This window comes from Phaseolus vulgaris, chromosome 7 (genome assembly GCF_000499845.2).
Source record: "Phaseolus vulgaris cultivar G19833 chromosome 7, P. vulgaris v2.0, whole genome shotgun sequence".
In the NCBI taxonomy this organism is placed as follows: domain Eukaryota; kingdom Viridiplantae; phylum Streptophyta; class Magnoliopsida; order Fabales; family Fabaceae; genus Phaseolus; species Phaseolus vulgaris.
In genome coordinates this window covers 21,450,113-21,471,295 of record NC_023753.2, presented here as the reverse complement: position 1 = coordinate 21,471,295, position 21,183 = coordinate 21,450,113, and the positions used below count along the sequence as shown (strand labels likewise).

Sequence of the window (21,183 nt, the reverse complement as noted above, 5' to 3'; positions counted from 1 at the left end):
AATAACAGTGGTTTTTGTTTAAGCAAATAGAGCCAAGTAACCTTAGTGCAATCGTCAATCGATCTACAAACCAAAGCACCTTGGAGATATTAGGTACAATAGACGGTCCTCATATATCAATATGGATTAATTGGAAAGGTTGAGCTTCTATTATTGCTAATGGGAAAAGATACACAAGTGTGCTTAGCTAATTCACAAGCCTTAGAATGCATGCTTGAGGTATCTAGATATTCAAATAAATGGGGTTTTTGAAATGGTTATAGGTAGTAAAGTCCAATTCTTTCCTTAGCAAGTCCAATCCACTGCCCCGAGTTGTGCTCCTATAAAACACACAAAGATGGTGAAAACATTGCAAAGCAATTCAAGCCATATGTTAGTTTTTTGATGCAGATGAGACTTGTTGAAAGTTTTGGGACATGTAGAACATTTTTAAGAATAAGTTTGGAGATAAATATATATCTCCATATCTTGCAACCTTGGCTAAAGAGGCATTGGCAAGAATAATTTTCTATTGCTTGGAGATGAGGTATAAGAATGGAAGAGTTGAGGCGAGTATGTCATATGATCTGTAGCTCCCGAATCCAGTATCCAAGAGTTTGCACTATGAGACACTCATACAGGAAACATTACCCGAGAAAGCAAGAGAATACAATTAAGAAGGTTTCTGAAGTGTTGCCAGTAGGTCTTCCAGTCTTTTTATCTCTTCAATATTCAATCCTCCCTTTGTTCATTTTGGTTCAGACATCATGGAGATGCAAATCAGCAATTGGTTGTCTAATGGTGATTTTATATAAAAGAAAAAACAGCAATGAAGACCGTTACAATGAAATTGCAGCAATTAAGGCTGCACCCTCTTGATGATAAAATGACAATGAAGGCCACCGTAAGTGGTAAAAGAGAGACCAAGGCTCCAGGAAAACCCTAGAGCTCTAATACCATGTGGAAAAAAAGGTGTAGTCAGTAAACAATAATTATGGAATTACTTTTCTTGATCTCAAAAATATACAATACATTGGTTGTTAAAGGGAAAACAAAATCCTAACTAATAAAGGAAATAAATCTCCTTAAGTAAAGAAAATAAATCTCCTGAAATAAAGGAAATAATTTTCCAGAAATAAAGGAAATAAATCTCTAGACATAGAGACTCAAAATCTGGAGCAAATCTTCCAAATAAATTCTTAATCCTAATCCTTTAAATTTAGGGATTTCTTACAAACAAATCTATTTTTGTTATCCATTCAATTTATATTTATTGTATAATAAATGTACAATATCTACACCCATATTTCAACAATAATACTGTATCCTGTTATTCTTATTTCAAGTCCACTGTTCACGAACACAAAATGAAAAGAAATAAATTTCTTGATATTCCCTTATTTTCATATGTTCCCAAGTATATTTTTATGGAGGAAGATTTTGAATTACAGTATCCTATTTACTCTGACAGATTAGTGGTGCTCCCTGTGAATTTTGGCTATCAATTTTCAAAAAAGTATTTGAACTAAGAAGTGTATACTGCTGCTTTAGGCAAACATCGATTGTTTACTTTTTTGTTACACGCTAACCTAAAATAAAACCAAAATAGGTGAGATTGAGAGTAGGAGTGAAGTTTCAATGTTTGAACTGCTATCTCTAGAATGATATTTTGTTGATCACTTTTAGGTTGGAGAGTTGAGAGAAATTTTCATGAAGGGAAATAATGCAGAGCTGAATTTATATCTGGAATTCGAAGCAAAGGCGGTACTGTTGTTTCTTTTAATTTTCACCGTAGTTCTTGATGGTCTGGTAGTGACTTTTAATTGACATGGATTTGTTATTTATTTGCTGCACAATGAATTAGGGTTTTGGGTTTTGTCCTCCTACTGTGAAGACAAACGAAGATTTGTTGCTATTCTTTAAAGTTTATGATCCGTCTCAGGAAAAGCTGTGGTACTTGCTCTTGCTATTACCTTTTGGAGTGAAGCTACATTTAGTTACTCTAATGCCTTTTCTTTTGTTTTCTCAGGTATGTTGGGAGTCTTTATGTCAAAGGTTATGGGAAGCCCTTGGATATACGGTCAAGGCTAAATCAAATGGCAGGATTTGCTATTGATGAAGAAATTGAACTATTTGAGGTTAGCTTATCTGCATCTCATGTATCATTATCTCTCATTATTGCAATCTAAAGGCAGAGTAAGTATGATTTCGTTATTTTGTTCTCATCCAGGAAATTAAATTTGAACCTCGTGTCATGTGTGAATATGTTGACAAGAATATAGCTTTCATTGACCATCAGGTATAAATTATGTGATTAACTGTAGATTTTTTACTGTGATTTTTAAATATATGCTTTGGTGGTTTATTACAAACAATCATCTCCATCCTAAATTGTGTTGTATTGGGTACTTGATTGCAACTTCTACTTCCTTGTGTTTTTGACAGCTTGAGGATGGTGATATTATTTGCTATCAGAAATTTCCCAAAGATGGAAGTGGCGAGCAGCTTCGCTGTCCCACTGTTTATTCATTCTTGGAATATGTGCATAACCGTCAGGTTTGAAATTTTAAAATAAAAATTATAACTTTTTTATAAATTCTGAAATTTTGGATCCTCAATTTTAGATATTTGGTCTTCTAAGTGCTGATATACTGCAAAAAATATGCTTGTTTAGTATAATGCTGTGACCTTCATCCATTTTTTCAGTTGAAATCTTTACATTTGCACGGATAGCTTGAAAATTCACCTGTTGATCAAGTTTTTGATTGAATCTCCTGATTGAAACATTGGTCGGGTATTTGAAAGCACAAAGGATAGTAATGAATAATCATATTGATAAAACTAAATGTGCATACATTTCTTCTGATTCTAGAATCGAATAGAAAATGTTAAAATTGGAGTGTGGGAGAAGACACACCTAGACTGATTTTTTGTTAGATTTCTATCTCAGTTAGGGTACAATAGTATATAGAGAGAGGTCCGAGCCCAACAACAGAATACGATGTGGATGTAGTTATAACTCAGTACTGCCAGTCTGGCAGTCAGTTAACCAATAGTTACCATTTACAATTAGATGCTAAGCAATGCCATCTGACAGCATTTACTGCAATACTCAACAACATACTTGATTCTTAGAGTAAAAGTATCCTAGTTAGCCTGCATCCTTGCTTTGATGACAAAAGTTTATTTCATATTAAAAATTTTAAGCCAATTTTGTAAAACTAAGCAACACTGAAGGAGGTAAAAATATAGAAAAAGCAAGGAAAAATCTACGGTATACATGGCTGCTATCTTCTACTTTCCCCTTCCTCTTCCATCGTTGCATATCTAGTACAATGGGCTGTGCTGTTCTAGTCATGGTCTTTTTATGTGCAGCTTAAAAAAATCTTGATGTTTTGAATCAGCGAAATGCAGTGCAGGAATAAGCTCCTCTATCATTACTATTTAGTATTAGCCAAAGCATATTTACCATTTCTATTTTAGTCACCTTTCTTTAAACGGGCACATTTGTCAGTAATTTGAAACTAAAATATGAAACTTCTTTTTTTGAAAACTAGAATGTGGCTGAATGTGTTTGCACTGTTTGGATAAAATTTTCAACAAACACATGTAGGAAAAGAAAATAACAAGGTAAAATGATTAAACTTTTCCCATAAATAAATCAAGTTATGGACTTCAAAATTTTATAGAAATTGTCTCATTTAACTTCTTTAAAAATGTTGATTTTAGCGTATGATGCTTAAGTTAAATTTAACTCATGGTTGAAGCTTGATTTTATTGTAGATAATTCAATTAGTGTGGTATATTAGTTAGGTAGTTAGTGGATCTGTTAACTAACTTTTTGTAGTAGTATTATAGTTAGGTATGATGTATACGTAAAAAAAATTTCAGGTTCTTTTTCCCTTTACTTTGTTTTTTTTAGTTTGACTTGTATTTAATCCTTTTCGAGATATATTGAAGTCATTACCGGTTATGGAGGAAGCATAGCAAAAAAAAAAAAAATACAATATATACACACAGATAAATAAAAAATGCAGATCTATAATTACAATGCATAAATAATGAAAACAATCATGCAATTAATAATAATAGTAAGTTGAGAAATTTAAATTAAAATAAACTCAAAGCAAAATCCAACCAAGTTGAACTGCCTTTCTTATAGATGTTGAGGGGTTTTATAGAGGAGTATTGAGTAGAAAAGAACCAAAAAAAAGGACAAAAAAGGGAATGGAAGAATAAGAGCAGAACCAACTAACTAATGAGGTAATAGAAAAAAGAATAAAAGTGAGAACCTTATATTTTGGCTGTTTCGCGAAGGTTAGCTTAGTTCTTTTTTCTATTTATTTTGGGTTTTTTCTCCAACATTCCCATAAATTCTTCTCACTCACATTATATAAGAAATTACCAATGTGTTCCTATCGTAACACCTCATAATCAATTCAAAACTATATTTTGGAATGTAATCTTAGTTTTGGATAACACAATCTATAATTATCCAAAATATATTCTTGTAATCCGGAATCTCGTAATCCTAATCCTAGATTACGTAGCCTGGAATATTGTTCCGGTTGACCTAATTTGAATGTTGAGTTACATAATCTGAAATATATCCAAATATATTATGACAAGGGTATATTAATCATTTTGTATAATATGAAGGCGGGAAAAGAAGAAACTATAGAGGTGGAAGAAGAAATACCCCAATTTCGTTTTTGTTTTTAAATCTATTGGGTTAGTCAGGTTAAAGGACACACAATAGCTAGCGCCACGCTGTGGTGGCTGGCGATAAATACGCTGCTGATGTTAGCAAGTATAATTTTGAAAGTTTGCATTCCTCATAATTCAATACATGCATTTGACAGACTCTGGTTACTAATTTCCTTATAGAATTTTTCCACATGGTGGTATTTGAATTGTCCACTATCATATATTGGCTTATTTTGGAGATCTCTGATAATTGTTCAGAACAGATTGGTTGACTTGACTTTATTGTTCTATGTAATCTTGATGTTGAATGTGTGATGTTTTATTGCACATGGTTAGATTAATTGTCTGCTGCATATTTCTTTAAGTGAAACGAAAGCTACCTGCTTATAGGATTTCTTAAAAGAAATTCTTGGAGAAATAGAAATAATATTGCAAAAATAATTTTTGGTCTTGGAGACTAGTTTTCCGTGGCACATTGTTTCAACTCCTTTTCATTATACTACGTTCATTGATTTTCAGGTTGTACGCTTCCGATTTTTAGAGAAACCCAAAGAGGATGAATTCAGTCTTGAGTTGTAAGTTTCTTTTGTACATACAATTAATTTTGTATCTTAATTAATATTTTGAGTTTCAAGTGCCAGTTAAAAAGTTGTTTGCACAAATAAACCTTCACAAGTAGCCATGCAACCTTGATTTGATGACCTTTTCTCATTGATGAAGATATATGGACCTTTCTTGTAATTAAATTATATTTGATGATCCGTATGCATTCCGTGATCATATAGGTCAAAGCTTCACACATATGATGATGTTGTTATTAAGGTTGCTCAACATCTTGGCTTGAGTGATTCTTCTAAAATCAGACTTACGTCTCACAACTGCTACTCCCAGCAACCTAAATCACTGCCTATAAAGTATCAAGGAGTTGAAAATTTGTCTGACATGCTGATTCACCTCAATCAGGTATTATTTTAAGTCCAAATCTTTCTCGATAAAAATATTTTAAAATCCTTGCAATTTGCATGACTTCCAAATGGCTGTCTGTTTTACTTATGCTCCTGGTATCATAATTATTTTTTTTTTGTAGATTTCTGATATACTATACTATGAAATATTGGATATCCCTCTTCCAGAATTGCAAAGCCTAAAAACTCTTAAAATTGCTTTCCATCTTGCTACGAAGGATGAAGTGAGTATACTTAGTGGTTTTGTGCTCGTTTTTTTTAATGTACTGTATTATATTAAGTTTTATACGTTATAATTCCTCAGGTGGTCATTTCTACTGTTAGATTACCAAAACAGAGTACAGTGGAAGATGTACTGAATGATATCAAGTCAAAGGTAAACCTTATAATTAAAGTTGATACATTATCTTGTAAGCTGTTTTTGATTATGGTGACTTAAAGACATATTGACATGCTGGCTTGTATGCCCAATTCAACTATCTTATTTCACAACGAATGTGAAGGTTGTCAAACTTGAGAGTTAACTAAAACTCAATTTGTAGTTTCAACTTGTATACTTGTGAGAGTTTACTTAATTTAAAAAATAATATTAAAAATTCTATTAGTGACATATATGTGTAACATACTATTCTTAATACAACAAACCCAACCTAATGAGCAATAAGTTTGATCAAAATGCTCAAATTACCTAAGGGTAAGTATTTAAATTGGTTGGCTCGATTTGAATTCTTGGGGCTCATGCTTGTGAACGCTTCCAGTGTACAAAATTCTTGGTAAGAAGGTGGATACTTTGGGGAACAAGTTGACATTCGGGACCAAGAATCGAAAGTGGGATGGTCTAGTGATTACGAGAAAAGGTTGAGACAGAGATGTACTGAATGCAATAGATTTTTCTATGTTTGAAAAAGAGCTTTATCTCACGAGGAGACAATCTTATGTGTTGCAGGGTGAAGGAGGAAACACATTTTCATCTGGGTAGTCTTGCAAAGTAGGCTTATCCTAACTCAGTCCTACAAACCGACATGTAGGACTATTCCCACTTGTATATTGAATTTTGGTACTATCTCTAGCAATTTGTGACTTCCTAATTCACCCCCCGCGTCCAACACTATTGGGCTTGATACATGGATAACATGGTAAGTGACCCTTTTAATGGATCTATGATACACACTGATACTATATTGCAAAGCGGGATTAACCTAACTCAACCTTACGAAACTGGCTTGAAGATTGAGAGGGGGTCATCCCTGTGGATGGTGCAATGTTGGAATAAAGATGGAAGGAACATCCAGTAACCAAAGAGGTTTGGGTTTCAACAAGATGATCAACCCATGAACATAATATTCATTTTATCCTAAGTAAACGTATGGGTTGTTTAGTTATGCCTGAGTTATTCTCCCCAAGCATGTTGAATAAGCTTTTGTTGGTAGAACTGTCAAATTGGTTGTTTGGAGGATTGTATAGGAGACACTATTAGAATGAAAACTTCACCTAGAATTTGTGAGCATGGGAGGGAGAAGGAAGCAGGGATAATATGAAATTCACACCAAAGGGGTAAAGGAAGGAATTGGAATTTTGTAGAAATAAATTATTTCTATCTAATGTTGAATGGTTTCCAGGTCACCATCTAAGTAATGAATCTGTCCCGCGAGTATAGTCTAAACCTGTCCCAATTTGACGGGGAATCCACAGATTGACTAGGTACGAGTCTGGGTAATACCCGATTTTTTAAATTGTATGGGGACGTGGATAGGTATGTACATATTCGTCCTGTCCCCATTCAAATACCCATCCTTGTCCTCATACCCATCCTCGTTTTAAATTACTAAAATATCTTTATTTTATTAGGTATTATAAAAACTTATATTAACTTTTCTTTGGCCTTTAGTTTCATAAATTATTTTTAAGTCATATTTGATCATTTTTTCTCTTTTTTATAATTATTTAATCTTTATCTAAAAGAATAGAGAAAGTTGATTGTTATAACTAGCATCCCCCCCTTAAATTAATGGTTTAGGATACACCATTAATTTATGTGACAAATTAGAAAACGGGCCAGCAGTTAATGGTTTGGTGAAGATATCCGCGATCCCTGCAGTTTCTTTTGTTGAATAACATCTCTAACAAAATGAAGATATAATTCAAAATGTTTGGTCTTGGAGTGCATGATTGGATTGGATGCAAGAAGAACAGCGCCAAGATTATCAGATCGAATGGTGGGAAGAGTAGGAGGAAGACGAAGTTCGGTGAGTAGATTTTGTATCCACTTGAGTATTCTGCTTAAGGGTCACAGCAATACTGCGATATTCTGCTTCTGTAGAGCTGCGAGAAACAACCTTTTGTTTCTTTGAAAGCCAAGTAATAGGATTTGATTCGAGGTAGACAACAAGGCTTGAAGTTGATTTCCTATCATCAGGATCAAAGCCCCAATCGACATCAGCAAAGGCATTTAGCGTGAGTTGAGATAGGCGTTGAAGATGAAGACCATGAGTGGTAGTGCTAGCTAGGTAGCGGAGAATGCGTTTAACAGCATTCCAGTGGTGATGTTGGGGGTTGTGCATGAAATGACACGCTCTATTGGCGCTATAGGCAAGTTTTGGACGAGTGATTGAAGCGAACCAACCACGGTTTGATAGAGAGAAGGATCATCTACAACACTGGTAGCGTCTTTTGTTAGGCAAGAGGTGGAGAGCATTGGTGTAGGTTGAGGCTTGGAGGAGAGCATGTTGGTTTTGTGAAGAAGATCCAGAATGTATTTGGTTTGAGAGAGATGTAAGCCACCATCCAATGTCCAAGTAGCTTCAACACCCAGGAAATAGTGAAGAGTGTCGAGGTTCTTTAAGGCAAAATGCTGATTGAGGGAGTGGATCAGACGTTGAATGGCAGTGTTAGAGTTCCCTGTAGTAAGAATATCATCAACGTAAATTAGGATGAATAGAGTGATATTATTGTGGAAGTGAAGAAAAAGGAAGGTGTCACTTTTGGTGGGATTAAAACCAAGCGAGATTAAAATGGCACTTAGCTTGTGAAACCAAGTTCTGGGTGGCTGTTTCAACCCGTAAAGAGCTTTGGTAAGTTTGCAAACAGTGTTGGAGTCACCAGTTTCAAAGCCAGGAGGTTGGACCATGTAGACAGACTCCTCCAGGTCACAGTACAAAAAAGCGTTGTTAATATCAATTTGATGGACAAACCAATTTAATTGAAGAGCAAGAGTGAGGATAATACGTATGGTGACATGCTTTATAACAGGAGTAAATGTTTCAAAGTAGTCAAAACCTGGTTGCTTATGAAATCCTTTGGCGACGAGGCGAGCTTTATTTTGCTGAAAGGAGCCATCGACATTGTACTTGATTTTGAAAATCCATTTGCAACCAATGGGTTGAATGCCAGGAGGAAGAGAGGTGAGAACCCATGTTTTGTTGGTAGTTAGAGTCGCAATTTCTTTCTGCATGGCAAAAAGCCATTGGGGAAGATGTAAGGCTTCTTTGGTGGATTTGGGAAGGGTCAAAACATGTGTTGCAGTAAAGGCACGTGGTTGAAGTAAAGCTGCCTTCGCTTGTGTAAGCATAGGGTGAGAGATTTGAGGCACATGATTGGGTGGAGTCAAAGCAGGGGAAGACGAGTCAGATTGAGAGGATATAGATGCAGAAGAATCATGAATGTCTTGTGGGGAACCAGGTGCTGGTTGAGAAATGAAAGCAGGTAATTGCTGAAAAACAGTTAGAGTGGGTGAAGGGGAGGAGGGGCTATTAGTGGGTGAAGAAACAGAGGAAAAAGGTTAGGTAAAACACCATAAGTTTCATTAAAGGTAACATGACGAGTAATATACATACGCTCTGTAGGAGAGAGACACATGTATCCTTTGTGATTAGAGGCATAGCCAAGAAACACATAAAGATGAACGAAAACTAATTTTATGTTTATTATATGGGCGAAGAAGAGGATAACAAGCCCATCCAAAGATTTTGTAAAAGGAGTAATCGGGGTGTGTGTTAAACAAGAGATAATACGGGCTTTGATTGTTTAAAATAGATGTGGGTAAAACATTTATAATAGAAACAGCAGTAGTAAAAGCGTAGCCCTAGAAATGCATGGGTAAATTAGAACGAGCAAGTAAAGTCAATCTTATATCAACAATATGCCTATCCTTCTGTTCAACCGAACCATTATGTTCATGGGTGTGAGGGCAAGTTAGACGATGAGTTATGCCATTAGATGAAAGAAAAGATTTAAAATAGAGAAACTCTTTTCAATTGTCAGTTTGAATGCTTAAAAGTAGAAAACCAGTTTGTTTTTCAACATATAATTTGAAAGATTTAAAAACAGTGAGTGCCTGTGATTTAGTATGAATTAAATAGAACCAAAAATATCTAGTGTAGGCATCCACAAAAGAGATATATTAACTAGCACCATTAGTTGCAAGGGTAGCAAACGGCCCCCAAATGTCAATGAAAACAAGTTGTAAAAGGTTTAGAGTATATAGTTTGAGAAGCAGTAAAAGGGAGTTGATGGGACTTGCCAACAACACAAGATTCACAGAATAGGTATATTACAAATCTTCATAATTTGATGAATCCCTCTTGGTTGGGCATGACCAAACCTGGAGTGGTAATGGCAGTAGTGTATGCAGAATAAGGTGCAATTTGAACAAGATTTGGAAACATATAAAGACCATCTTTAAGCTTGCCTTGAAGCAGAATTTCGTTGGTTCCCTAACGTTTAACAAGACAAACATCAGCAAGGAACTCAAAAAATACGGGATTATCATGTGCAAACCTAGAAACACTCAACGGATTTTTAGATATAGTAGGAACATGCAGAAGATGTTGTAAAGAAAAAGTATTATGGGTATTAAGATCAGTATAAGTGGCAGAGCCAATAGATGTAATAGGGAGCTATGAACCATTACCTACAACAACCTTTTTCGAACTTGTGTAAGGAGTTGTGCTTGAAAGATTGTTGCTGTGAGCAGTGAGATGATGTGAGGCACCACTATCAAGATACCAAAGAGGGTCATGTAGAGTATTGGGGGTTCCGAGGATCGAAGGTTCATCATCACTAAGAGATGTAGAAAAATGGGCAGTGTTAGCAGTAACTTGAGAGGGAGTGGAAGAATCAAACCTGTGCCAACAATGAAGGGCAGTGTGCCCATATTTTCCGCAAATTTGACATTGCACCCGAGACGAAGATGAGTTAGATGGCATCTTGGTGAAGTTCTTGGATGTTGGAAAGCGTGGTTTAGAATAAAAGCGTTGTTTTCCAGGACCAGAAGGGTTTAACTTGCTGTCTCCAGACTAGGAAATTGTTTTCAGTGGTGGATGATGAGGCCATTTTTGGCTCTGGATACCATAAAAGAATAGAGAAAGAACAAAAGATTTAGAGGAGAGAATAAGAGAAAAGAGAGAACTATATTATTCAGGCTAACTGAACTTGTATTTAGAACAGAAAAGACTGGGTATTAATAGTACCCAGTGCTGCATAGAATACAGGTAAAACAGTTTTGACTGTTATAACTAACATTATCCAATTGTTAATTTGATACTCTCTTTTTATATTTATACAACTACATTTTTGTTTCTTGACATTTGATATTGGAGAAAAGAAAATGTGTATTCTTTTGAAAATGAATACTTGATAATATTATGTTTTTTGTTTTGACTTTTAATTTTTGCAAAAAATTATTTAATTAATATTTGGAACAGGAAGGGGCGGGTATAGGCGTGAATGGGGATGGGGATGAATTTTTACTTCGGCAATAGAAATGGGATAGTCAAACCCGCACCCGTCCCGCCTCGCTGCCATCCGTAGCAGGCACTCCCTTAGTTTGTGTTTGATGCTGGAGTCATAATTATTTTGGAACTGTAGTGGTGAGGTTGCGTAGCTTGTACTCTTACTATTTCTGTTATGGCACCATATGCAGCCAGTTATATTAATTGTATACAAGTTGGCAACCTGATATTATAAAATGATAGTTTACCTATCTGCTATATGTTCAGGCGTAGGGAGTAATGTCCTTAACCTTGAGGTCAAGGTCAATGTTTAAGAAGGCAGTATTGTTAGGATGCTCCCTGTTAGTTGGGCCTTGTAAGTTGAGAGTAAACCTTATAATCTGTTAGAATACTTGTATGTAATTTGTTAAGCTGTTATAAATAGTCAAAAAATTTAAGAGAATTTTGTTGGTGGGAATACGTTTTGGGAATACGTTTTGACAAGGCTCTTGAATTCCTTGGAGATCGTTCATTCATTCTTCTAGGTTTTACCCTTGCCCATTTTGCTATCATACTGCAATTAGGGATTTAATGGATAAAATCTCTTTTCATTCTAGTTTTTTTATTTAATTTCTATCAATTGATATTATAGTCATCTCAGCGGGAGCTATTCCAATTGGCTGCAGGATGCAGTTGTCTTGTTAATCATGCTTCAATCCATTGAACAATGATACTTAATTTTAGCAGTCACAAGGGGGTTTCATTGAGAACAAGTTCAATCTTTGTCGGAGGGGGGTGTATTGATACATACCCATTACTTGTTAGTTAAGTGTCTCTCTGTGAGGGAATTAGTTGGGCAGACAGAGATAGTAGAAGAAAAGAAATTTAAAGAAAGGAGGTTGAGAGAGAAATGAACTTATCATTTGAGAAAGTATTTGACTCTTCATAGTGAGGACAGTTCTGGTCTATTGGATGTCTAGGGATGCTACGGCATTTGCCAAGCAATTGGTATTTTTCTTTAGACAATGAACCAGTTCTATCAACTACACACCAGACTTTTAGGATTCTTTGATGTATAATAGGTATGGTTCTGATGGAAAATAAGAACATTCAAATTCTCAGTATCTAAATTTAACAAGTGTACTGAATTCCTAAGTTAGACATTATCCTTGATACACCTTGTATACTTCACTCAGCTAGCCGTACTTCTCTCATGCAACTCAAATTTATGAAGCCTTATTCTCCTTGTGATGGCGAGACTGTTTGATAGTGCTAGAAGGGTGTTTCTTTTATCTAATCAAATGTTGTTATCATCCTTTAGATTAGTTCATATTGTTTTTAACTGGATTTAACTATCCTCTTGTCTATTTGAAGGAAACATTTTTTTATATTTTACCGTTGCATTCCTTTGGAAGTATTTGTTGAGCTCTTGTATTTTATGCTATATGAAATGTAATGGAATTAATATTGTGTTATGTGAAATAGGTGGATTTATCTCATCCTGATGCACAACTGAGATTGCTTGAAGTTTTCTATCACAAGATATACAAGGTGCTGAGTCAGTCATATACTTTTTGTTTTCTTAGTTCAAATGCTAGTCGTACAAGCATGATTTCCTTGAGTTGACTAATTTTGTTGGCGTTCAATGTGATGAGGGAAAAAAATCAATTCATCTGCATCACTCTCTCATATGCCATTATGCAATGTAGCCTTATTGTTGATAACTGTTATAAAAATTCATATATACTATTATCCTATTAATTACTGGCTTGCCTCATAAATCTCTTGGTGGCCAGCTAAAAGTTGCTCATTTTGTCTTGAAATTAAGATTTCACATTACTGATATTTCTCAATATTAATGAGAATGAAGTTTGAAATGTTCAGCTCCAAGTAATTTATGTGCAGGATAAGGAAAATTTGTTGGCATATAAGTTTGTTTTTGTTTTTGGGAGTAAAAAATAGAATTTTGTTTACAACATTTGTTAAGTTCTTCTTTATTTATGAAGTTTCAAATTGGATAGCTGTAAAACTCATAAACCTTTTGCAGATTTTCCTGCCGAGTGAAACAATTGAGAATATTAATGATGAATATTGGAAGTTAAGAGCGGAGGAGGTAAAGATTTGTTAACTTTTTTATATTTATTTTTATAATTAGTATTCAAATACAACATCTTGACCAGGGAGATACTATTTTGGACGTGATAGACATTGTTTCAGCTCTTGTCAACCTTCACTTGTTTTACAAGAATGTGTTGATATTGAAAGAAAAAGAGTATCAAAGGTCCCATTTTTTTTAAAAAAATTTTCAATGTAATTTAAGACATATTTGAAATGCTTAACCTCTAAACAACATTGGCCTTTGGAAGGATGATAATTTAGTTCTTGATTGACACAATTAATAAAGGTTAAGACCATATTTTAGTTTTCCTTGAAGACCATGACTGGTTTAAGCTAAATAGTATGAAATGTAACTGTCATTTAACATTCCATTTCCTTAATGTTTAGCCACCCTTGACCACTAGGACAAGAAAACAAATCTAGTACACTACTACAAAGTGTTTTTTATTTTTATTATAAATATCATGGAGTTTATGTATGAGAAAAATGTATCGACAATAGACATGTATTTGTAAACTAAAAGATTGGGTTGGGTTGTAGCATGATTGTCATGTTTTGAGTAGTGCCTTTTGGATTTTTCCATGAGAAACCCTCTTGATCATATCTCTTTAACATTGAAATAATAAATTTCAGCTTAAATACGATTTTAGTCTCTCAAATTTGGGTAATCTTTTGTCCCTCAAATTAAAAATTGACTTCGTAGTCCCTTGATTCAGAATTTTTTTGTCTTTTAGTCCCTCTTGTTAGTCAGAGACACTATGGATGGTAGTTTTGAATTTTTCGATTTGTGGTGGTTTTTGACTATTGTAATTTAGTTTGGTAATTTAATTGTTAAAACAATTTATGGATGTTGTTAAAGCAGGGGCACATATCCTTTCTCCGCATGATCTCTTTCCCTCAAAATCAAATGTAGAAATAATTAGAACTTCAAATCCCGAAAGCCCAAAATAAGTTCCAAACAGGTTATATATTAAGATATATTGGAAAACCGCCTTAAATTGCGATCTAAGTTGCAATCTTTTTGGGGGTTACTAAATTACATCCTCAAAGTTTAGTCACACATCCACTAGTGATATGACTTAATAGAGTATGTAAGTGGGTTGTTATTAGAGTAATAAAGAGTTATTCTCTCAAGTTTTTAATCTGACTGTTTATGCCAATTTACTATAGGTTTTTAATCAATTTGTTAGGTTGTTAAACAATTGATTTCTTTGTAAGCTAACTGGTCTATTCCACATCAAAACAAGTGTATTAGCTTCCCTTCTACTCTTTCTATGCAGTATATATTTGATCTCTTTAGTTGAAGAGAATTAAAAATCAATAAGTTGAAGAGAACTCTTTGTATGTGTTTCTTTCACCATGTAGATGCTATTTAATTTTGGATTTCTCCTCCTTGAATTCCTCTTCAAGCATGAGAGCTTTATCTAAATCTAAAAGAGTGAGTTTTTCAGCATCTAAAAGATTAAGTATAGGTCTTTCTCTGTCAATGTTTTCCTGAATCTAGTCAACTGTAGTCAAAGCAGCAGCAACATTACCTAAGACATCTCTATTCCATTGAATACGCCTAGTCTTAACCTCCTTAAGCTTTTGAGAGAGAACAAACATAGGACAACCATACCTTTTAGTCTCCGTGCAATGCATCATGAATCACATCTTGACAATCTGGATGTTTAGACCACATCGAAAGAAACCTGAAAGGGGATTTTACCTTAGCTTGATCATCCACTTCAAACAGAAGAAAATGGTGATCAAGTTTAACTATATAGAAAACATTACATGAGACAAAAGATCAGAAACTTATAAAAATTATTATTACAAACAACCCTGTCCAGCTTCTTATTAGTCCTAGAATCCCCAATGTGACCATTGATCGGCTCAAGTAAACTGACTTCCAGGTGAAGGCAAGTAATTGAAAGAATTCTGATCAGAACAATCCTGGAATTCCCTGCAACCCAAGGGAGATGGATAAATTTTACCTCTATATTGATGACACCCAAGCACAACAGTAAAATCACCAATAAAGGACCGTGGAGCTGAAATCTGAATAGCTCTGACACACAAATGCCCTATAAGCCACGTTTAAAAGAAAAAGAAACTTGTTGTGTAGAAGAACTAAGGATGGCTGAATTAATATCTTTACCAACACCCAAGAGAGGGAAGATCTTTTTGATTTTGTGCAAAGAACTTAAGATGTAAGGATTCCCAAAAACTTAAGAGAGATATGAATCTTTATAGAAGGTTCAGCCACAGGATGAAAATCTAGTTTATGAAGAAGACAAATTATTGAGTATCCTCTTTGCTCTAGGTTGAGCCAGACTCCTTATGTTCCATAATAGCATCATAAGATAACAAAAAAAAAACAATCGAAAAAGATTTCATTGCTTCTAACTATCAAAAGCCATTTTGGACTGAGTTGTCGGACCAAGATTAGTGTCTCTTTGCCCAGATAATAACACCGGTGGTGGTTTTGAAACAAAAACTGCAAGTAGCAGCCTTTTTAATATCGATATCCAAAATTGTAAGAATTATCTTTTCTTCATCTTTTTGAATTTATTATTTTATATCATAAAAAAAATTAGCCTGTGACTTGTGTCAAGAAAGACTTACCTGATGAGCATGTTAATAAAATAGAAAATTTTACCCATACTTTATATTTTCATTGATAGCTTTGCAATTCCATTAATTCTAATTTTGTAAAGTCCCTAAAGTTCAGTTTTCATTTTGTAATAGTAGCCACTGCAATGTGTCATTGCGCCTCCTTGTTTATGATGAGCACATGATGGTGCAGTTTTTTGTTGCCTTCATCATGGCCAGATGTCATCACAGCTGTTAATCTCTATGTGGCTAAAATCTCACTTTACCCTTAAGTTATGTTCTGTGGCTTCCGCCAATTCTCTTAGGGTTAATTTCTGTTGGTTTCTCGCTTGTTTTCTGTTGCCAAAGGCTTTCAGAGTTTGAAAACCATCCCTGTAGAAGAATTTTATTAGACAATTGCACCTATGTTACGGGCTTCACAAAAAACCCCCACTTCTTGCAGCCTACCATTTTTTGAGCCCAAACTCTAGCTATCATCCAATGATAGTCTTCCAACTCCACCTGTTTTGGCAAATATAATTTGTTCCATGAGTCAGACTTTAGTACTTGACAGGTCTGTGCCCTGTTGTCTCTCTTTTTCTTTAGCTGTGACTTCTTTACTATGTTCTCACTTGATTCTTGTTTCCTGTGTCCTGCTGCTTCTGTCCCTCTATATGTATCTTCAATTTAGTGTTCACACGTGTAAATTGTAGTATAAATTATTTGGAATTGTGTCCATAATCTCTAGGTATAGTGGTTGTGCCACTGTCACAATCCTGCCTTGTTAGTTTGTTGTCAGCCACACTGCACAACTATCCATGATTGACTGTGAATTTATAATTATGTGTTTTGTTATTGTGACATGCTGTTAATTTTTTAGTTCATGATTCCTCGTCATTTTGGTTTCTCATTACGAATATAATATTCTTTTGTACTATTGAAGATTCCTGAAGAAGATAGAAATCTTGGTCCACTGGATCGATTGATCCATGTTTATCATTTCTTTGAAGATACTGCTCATAAGTATTTGGTAAGATCAAATCTATGGTATTGTTATAATTTCTCAGTGCTTTTTCAGTCCGAATATAATTTTTTCCAGTAATTGAATCATATTTTTGCTGTGATACATTTCTTTACAAACTCTTTTTTCCTGTAACTTACAAAATTTGCAGCAAATTCATAATTTTGGGGATCCTTTTCTATTTGTTATCCATGGTGGTGAGACATTAGCTGATGTCAAATTGCGGTTACGGAAAAAGCTTCAAGTTCCAGATGCAGAGTTTTCAAACGTATGTATGAATGTGTTATTCAATTATCTGCACTACATTTTAGGCATTTTAAAGCTTGGTCAACTTTTTTATGATATATTGACGCATATTAATAATTATGTACAATGTTCGATTTGTTTTTCTGCTTGTAGTTAAACTACTGTCCTGCTTCAATTACTTCTCTGGATGTAGAGTTAACAAGGTTTTATTTCATAACTGATATATTTTTATCCATGATGTTTGTCTTTCCAGTGGAAGTTTGCATTTGTGTTACATGGTCGTCCTGAATACCTACAAGATTCTGATATTATCTGTGCTTGTTTTCAGGTCTGTCAATATTCTCTTTCTCTTATGTGATTTTTCATTTTGGTTTTGAAGCCTAAGGCTGTCAATGGAATCTGTTTAGGCTTATTGTTTGACTTCTACATGATTAAGTTACTACAAATTTGAATTGTTTGTTTGTTTAGAGAAGGGATGTTTTTGGTTCTTGGGAGCAATATCTTGGACTGGAACACACTGACAGTGCTCCAAAAAGGTCTTACGCAGTTAACCAGGTAAACGCTGGGGACTGGCTTCTCTCTTTCTTTTGGGAGATTGCCCAAAGTAGCTGTGTAGATGGTATATGCATTCTGTCTTAAATAAAAACAAAACCTTAAAATGTGGATCCATAATGCAGTCATTCAAAGTTTAAGGTAGATAAAACAAAAATATATACAATTTATAAAGAAAAAATGGCATTACTTCTATGTATGGTTAATTGATTATATTCTATTACTTCTAATCTCTAAGAAAATATAGCAACATAGAATTAGACTTCTCTGAAAACAGTTCAGTTGGTTACGCTGTGAGAGCAGTCTTGAAAATATTTTAGAGAAAAGTGAACGGAAGAAGGCAAGTTATATGTTCTAATATTACATTTCTTTTTCACTCTCCCCTTTAAACTCTGGCATGACTCTATACCTTTTTCACATTAGTATTGGACATACTTGCTGGGAAAATTGGAGAGCCATACCTCAATGCTCATCTTTTGTCTCTGAAATAGTCCTAGTTGATGACGTTAGAGGAGCTAATTCTCAGATTAAGTTGAGAGGAAGTTTAGAATCGTACGGTTTCACTAAATAGATGTAACCAAGGTATATGCAGTGTAAGATCGGGCCAAGGCTTGAATCCGCAATGTTTTTTGTGTTGAAACTGGGGACACACTAAATCACAAGTTCCATGGTTTAATTATCTTGAATCCATTTTTCAAAGTGATGGGGATATTAATAAGAATGTTACACAAGATGCAAGTTGAGTGAATGAAATTGTGTAAATATAGCACATACTGAACATGAGGAAAAGTTAAACCACACATATGCCAATGATTGTAACTTTTAATAGGATTAAGCTAGTTGCCAGTGCAAAATTGTTATTATGGCAGTATCTTCAGGTGTTTTGGGTGAAATGAATGAAGAATACTTGAAAGAATTAGACATACTCTAAAATAAACAATATAAGATAATTTAATCTTTAACACAGACATGAGTCTTTAGTTCCTACCTATAGCTCCATGGTATATCTTTGCTCTTACTGAAACATTCATAGATGAATTTTATTTAATATTTATATGTACAACTTGATTATACAATTGGAATGAAAATAAGTTATTGCATTTGCACTGGATATCCAAATGTAACAACGGCTGAATACAAGTCACTGAAAATAATTTTATGCGCAGGTTCCAGCAGTCTACAACGATCATTTCTCAATTTTGCAGAACCGTCACACAATTGAGAAGCCTGTAAAAATCTACAACTAATGAATCTATGAATCAGTATATAATAGCTTATGGCAGTGACACTTGCAGTTTTATGAAGTGATAACAGTAGTGTAGAGTCAATCTTGCCAATTTTATAGCTTCATTACTTTACTTAGAGGGATAGGTGTACAGTTTTTATCTGTGTTTCCTGGTGGTTAAACCTCAATCACTCCTTGTCTTTTTGGTTTTAATTCCTTGTAAATAATAAATAATAAGTTTTTGGGTTGGATTTTTGTATATAATTATAGGTATACTTAACTTCTGCACCTTCTATTACATTACAGGCTTGTATGTTCAGACTCACCTGTAACATTTTTCAACAAACTAAGTTAGACCCCTTGATGGTTTCACCCAAATCCTTTCTAAGAAAAGAAAAAAAGCATTACACTTAATGCAATTTTTTTAAGATAAAAGTGTAGTTTTAACATAATTTATCACAAATAAGTTTTCCATGTTTTCTAAAAGAATTCTATTCAACATACATTATAATAACCTTTGGAAACACAACTTAATTTATTTCACATTTAAAAATTATTATCCTAATTTTTACCAATTTTAACTTTTTTTTCAATTCATGTGAAAAATTGAGAAGTTATTTTTACACAACGAATTACAAAGCATGTACAATAAGAGCATAATTTGAATAGCATTTTAAAAGCTCGGTTAAAAATGTTTTTTATTATAATTTGTATAGAAACTATCATTGTTCTAAAATTAGCAAAAAATTCATATCACCAAATCAAATCGGAATACAAAATTTATAATATATGTAAACATATTTGTTTGAATTTTATTGAACTCAAGATATCTCCATGGTAATATTTATACGTCAATATCTCGTGTTTTTAAAGTTATTAAAGGGAGTAATATTTTTTTCAACTATTCCCTTTCTTCAAACAGCTAATATGGATATGAATCAGTTATTTTACTACATGTTTAAAAATGAATATATATATATATATATATATGTAACCTTTTAACTATAACTATTTTTTAATTCGGTTTGCTTGGTTGAGAATAGAAAAATAGAGGGACAATAATAATGAAAAGTAAAAACAGTTGGAATTAAGGTAAAAAATTAAAAGTATTTGATTGGAAGAAAATTAAATATAATATAATGTGATTCATTACTTTTAAAATTATTTTTCTACTCTCTCTTCGACGAAACAACTTTAACTTACTTCTATTTAGTCAAAGTTATTTTATGCGTAATAATGTTAATTTTTATTATTGTATTTAGCCATCTCATGTTCTCAAACGGAATTGGGAGTTGGAATTAAGAAAACGATTCAAACTGCTCTTCTTCTCTACCTCCTCGGTTGATCGGTCTCCACTCCTATTTTTCTCCTAGCAAACTCCTTACTCTCCTATCCTCCCTTTGTTTTTCGATCTCCACAAAGTCCAGACTCGGATGGTACTTGCAAAAGGCACTCTGATGCTCAAGTCAGTTTACTATTCGGCACTCGGTATTCTGAGTATTGTATAATAACGTACCTAGTTCTTAGATTGTGTGTCTATTTATGTGATTATGAGGGACCTTTTCTTATTGAGTCAAGTTAGAGAGTTGGGTCATGTTTAGAAGTGACCTAGCTCTTGATTGTAGACTAGCCTCACTAATTCTACTTAAACATAATCGGCTTTGTGGTGTCAGTCGGTGTAATGACCGAGTCCAAGACATGGTCTCGGTCGAGCGAGTCTAGCAGTACACTTGCCCCCATGCTCGAGGATGGTTAATCTGAAGAGTCTTTGGCTGAGACCGATGTGACGATTGGGCTTCCCGAGGTTGGACATGACGTTGGTGGTACGATCGCATGACGTGACGTGCATGATGAGGGCATTTTTGACGCAATTTAACAAGAACCGTTGGATCGAGGAAGATCTAATGGTTGAGATGAATGTGACGTTTTGTCTACTGAGTCCCTCCTAGGCTATAAATAGTGGTTCCCTACAATATCGAGCTACTGCTCCAAAATTCAAAACCCGCATTCGTCCTGGTGCGTTGCTTAACTCACGTCTTGAAAAGTTAGTCATGTCTTCCTTGTCTTTTTCTCCCTCTTCCTCTTTTC

At 34.3% G+C, this 21,183-nt stretch overlaps 1 protein-coding gene across 1 annotated transcript in view; it reads left to right on the top strand.

Moving 5' to 3' along the window:
• Positions 1–19,379, top strand: part of LOC137828466 (ubiquitin C-terminal hydrolase 13-like) — a 33,087-nt gene extending 13,708 nt beyond the window's left edge. The window contains exons 17-32 of the mRNA XM_068635063.1: positions 1,666–1,743; positions 1,844–1,932; positions 2,009–2,117; positions 2,210–2,278; positions 2,425–2,535; positions 5,206–5,261; positions 5,472–5,649; positions 5,774–5,875; positions 5,956–6,027; positions 12,845–12,910; positions 13,407–13,472; positions 16,995–17,081; positions 17,224–17,340; positions 17,572–17,646; positions 17,787–17,873; positions 19,037–19,379. Coding sequence (XP_068491164.1) covers positions 1,666–1,743; positions 1,844–1,932; positions 2,009–2,117; positions 2,210–2,278; positions 2,425–2,535; positions 5,206–5,261; positions 5,472–5,649; positions 5,774–5,875; positions 5,956–6,027; positions 12,845–12,910; positions 13,407–13,472; positions 16,995–17,081; positions 17,224–17,340; positions 17,572–17,646; positions 17,787–17,873; positions 19,037–19,117 — 1,443 coding nt within the window. The 3' untranslated portion in view covers positions 19,118–19,379. The remainder of the gene's footprint in view (positions 1–1,665; positions 1,744–1,843; positions 1,933–2,008; positions 2,118–2,209; positions 2,279–2,424; positions 2,536–5,205; positions 5,262–5,471; positions 5,650–5,773; positions 5,876–5,955; positions 6,028–12,844; positions 12,911–13,406; positions 13,473–16,994; positions 17,082–17,223; positions 17,341–17,571; positions 17,647–17,786; positions 17,874–19,036) is intronic.
• The last annotated feature ends 1,804 nt before the right edge of the window (positions 19,380–21,183 follow it).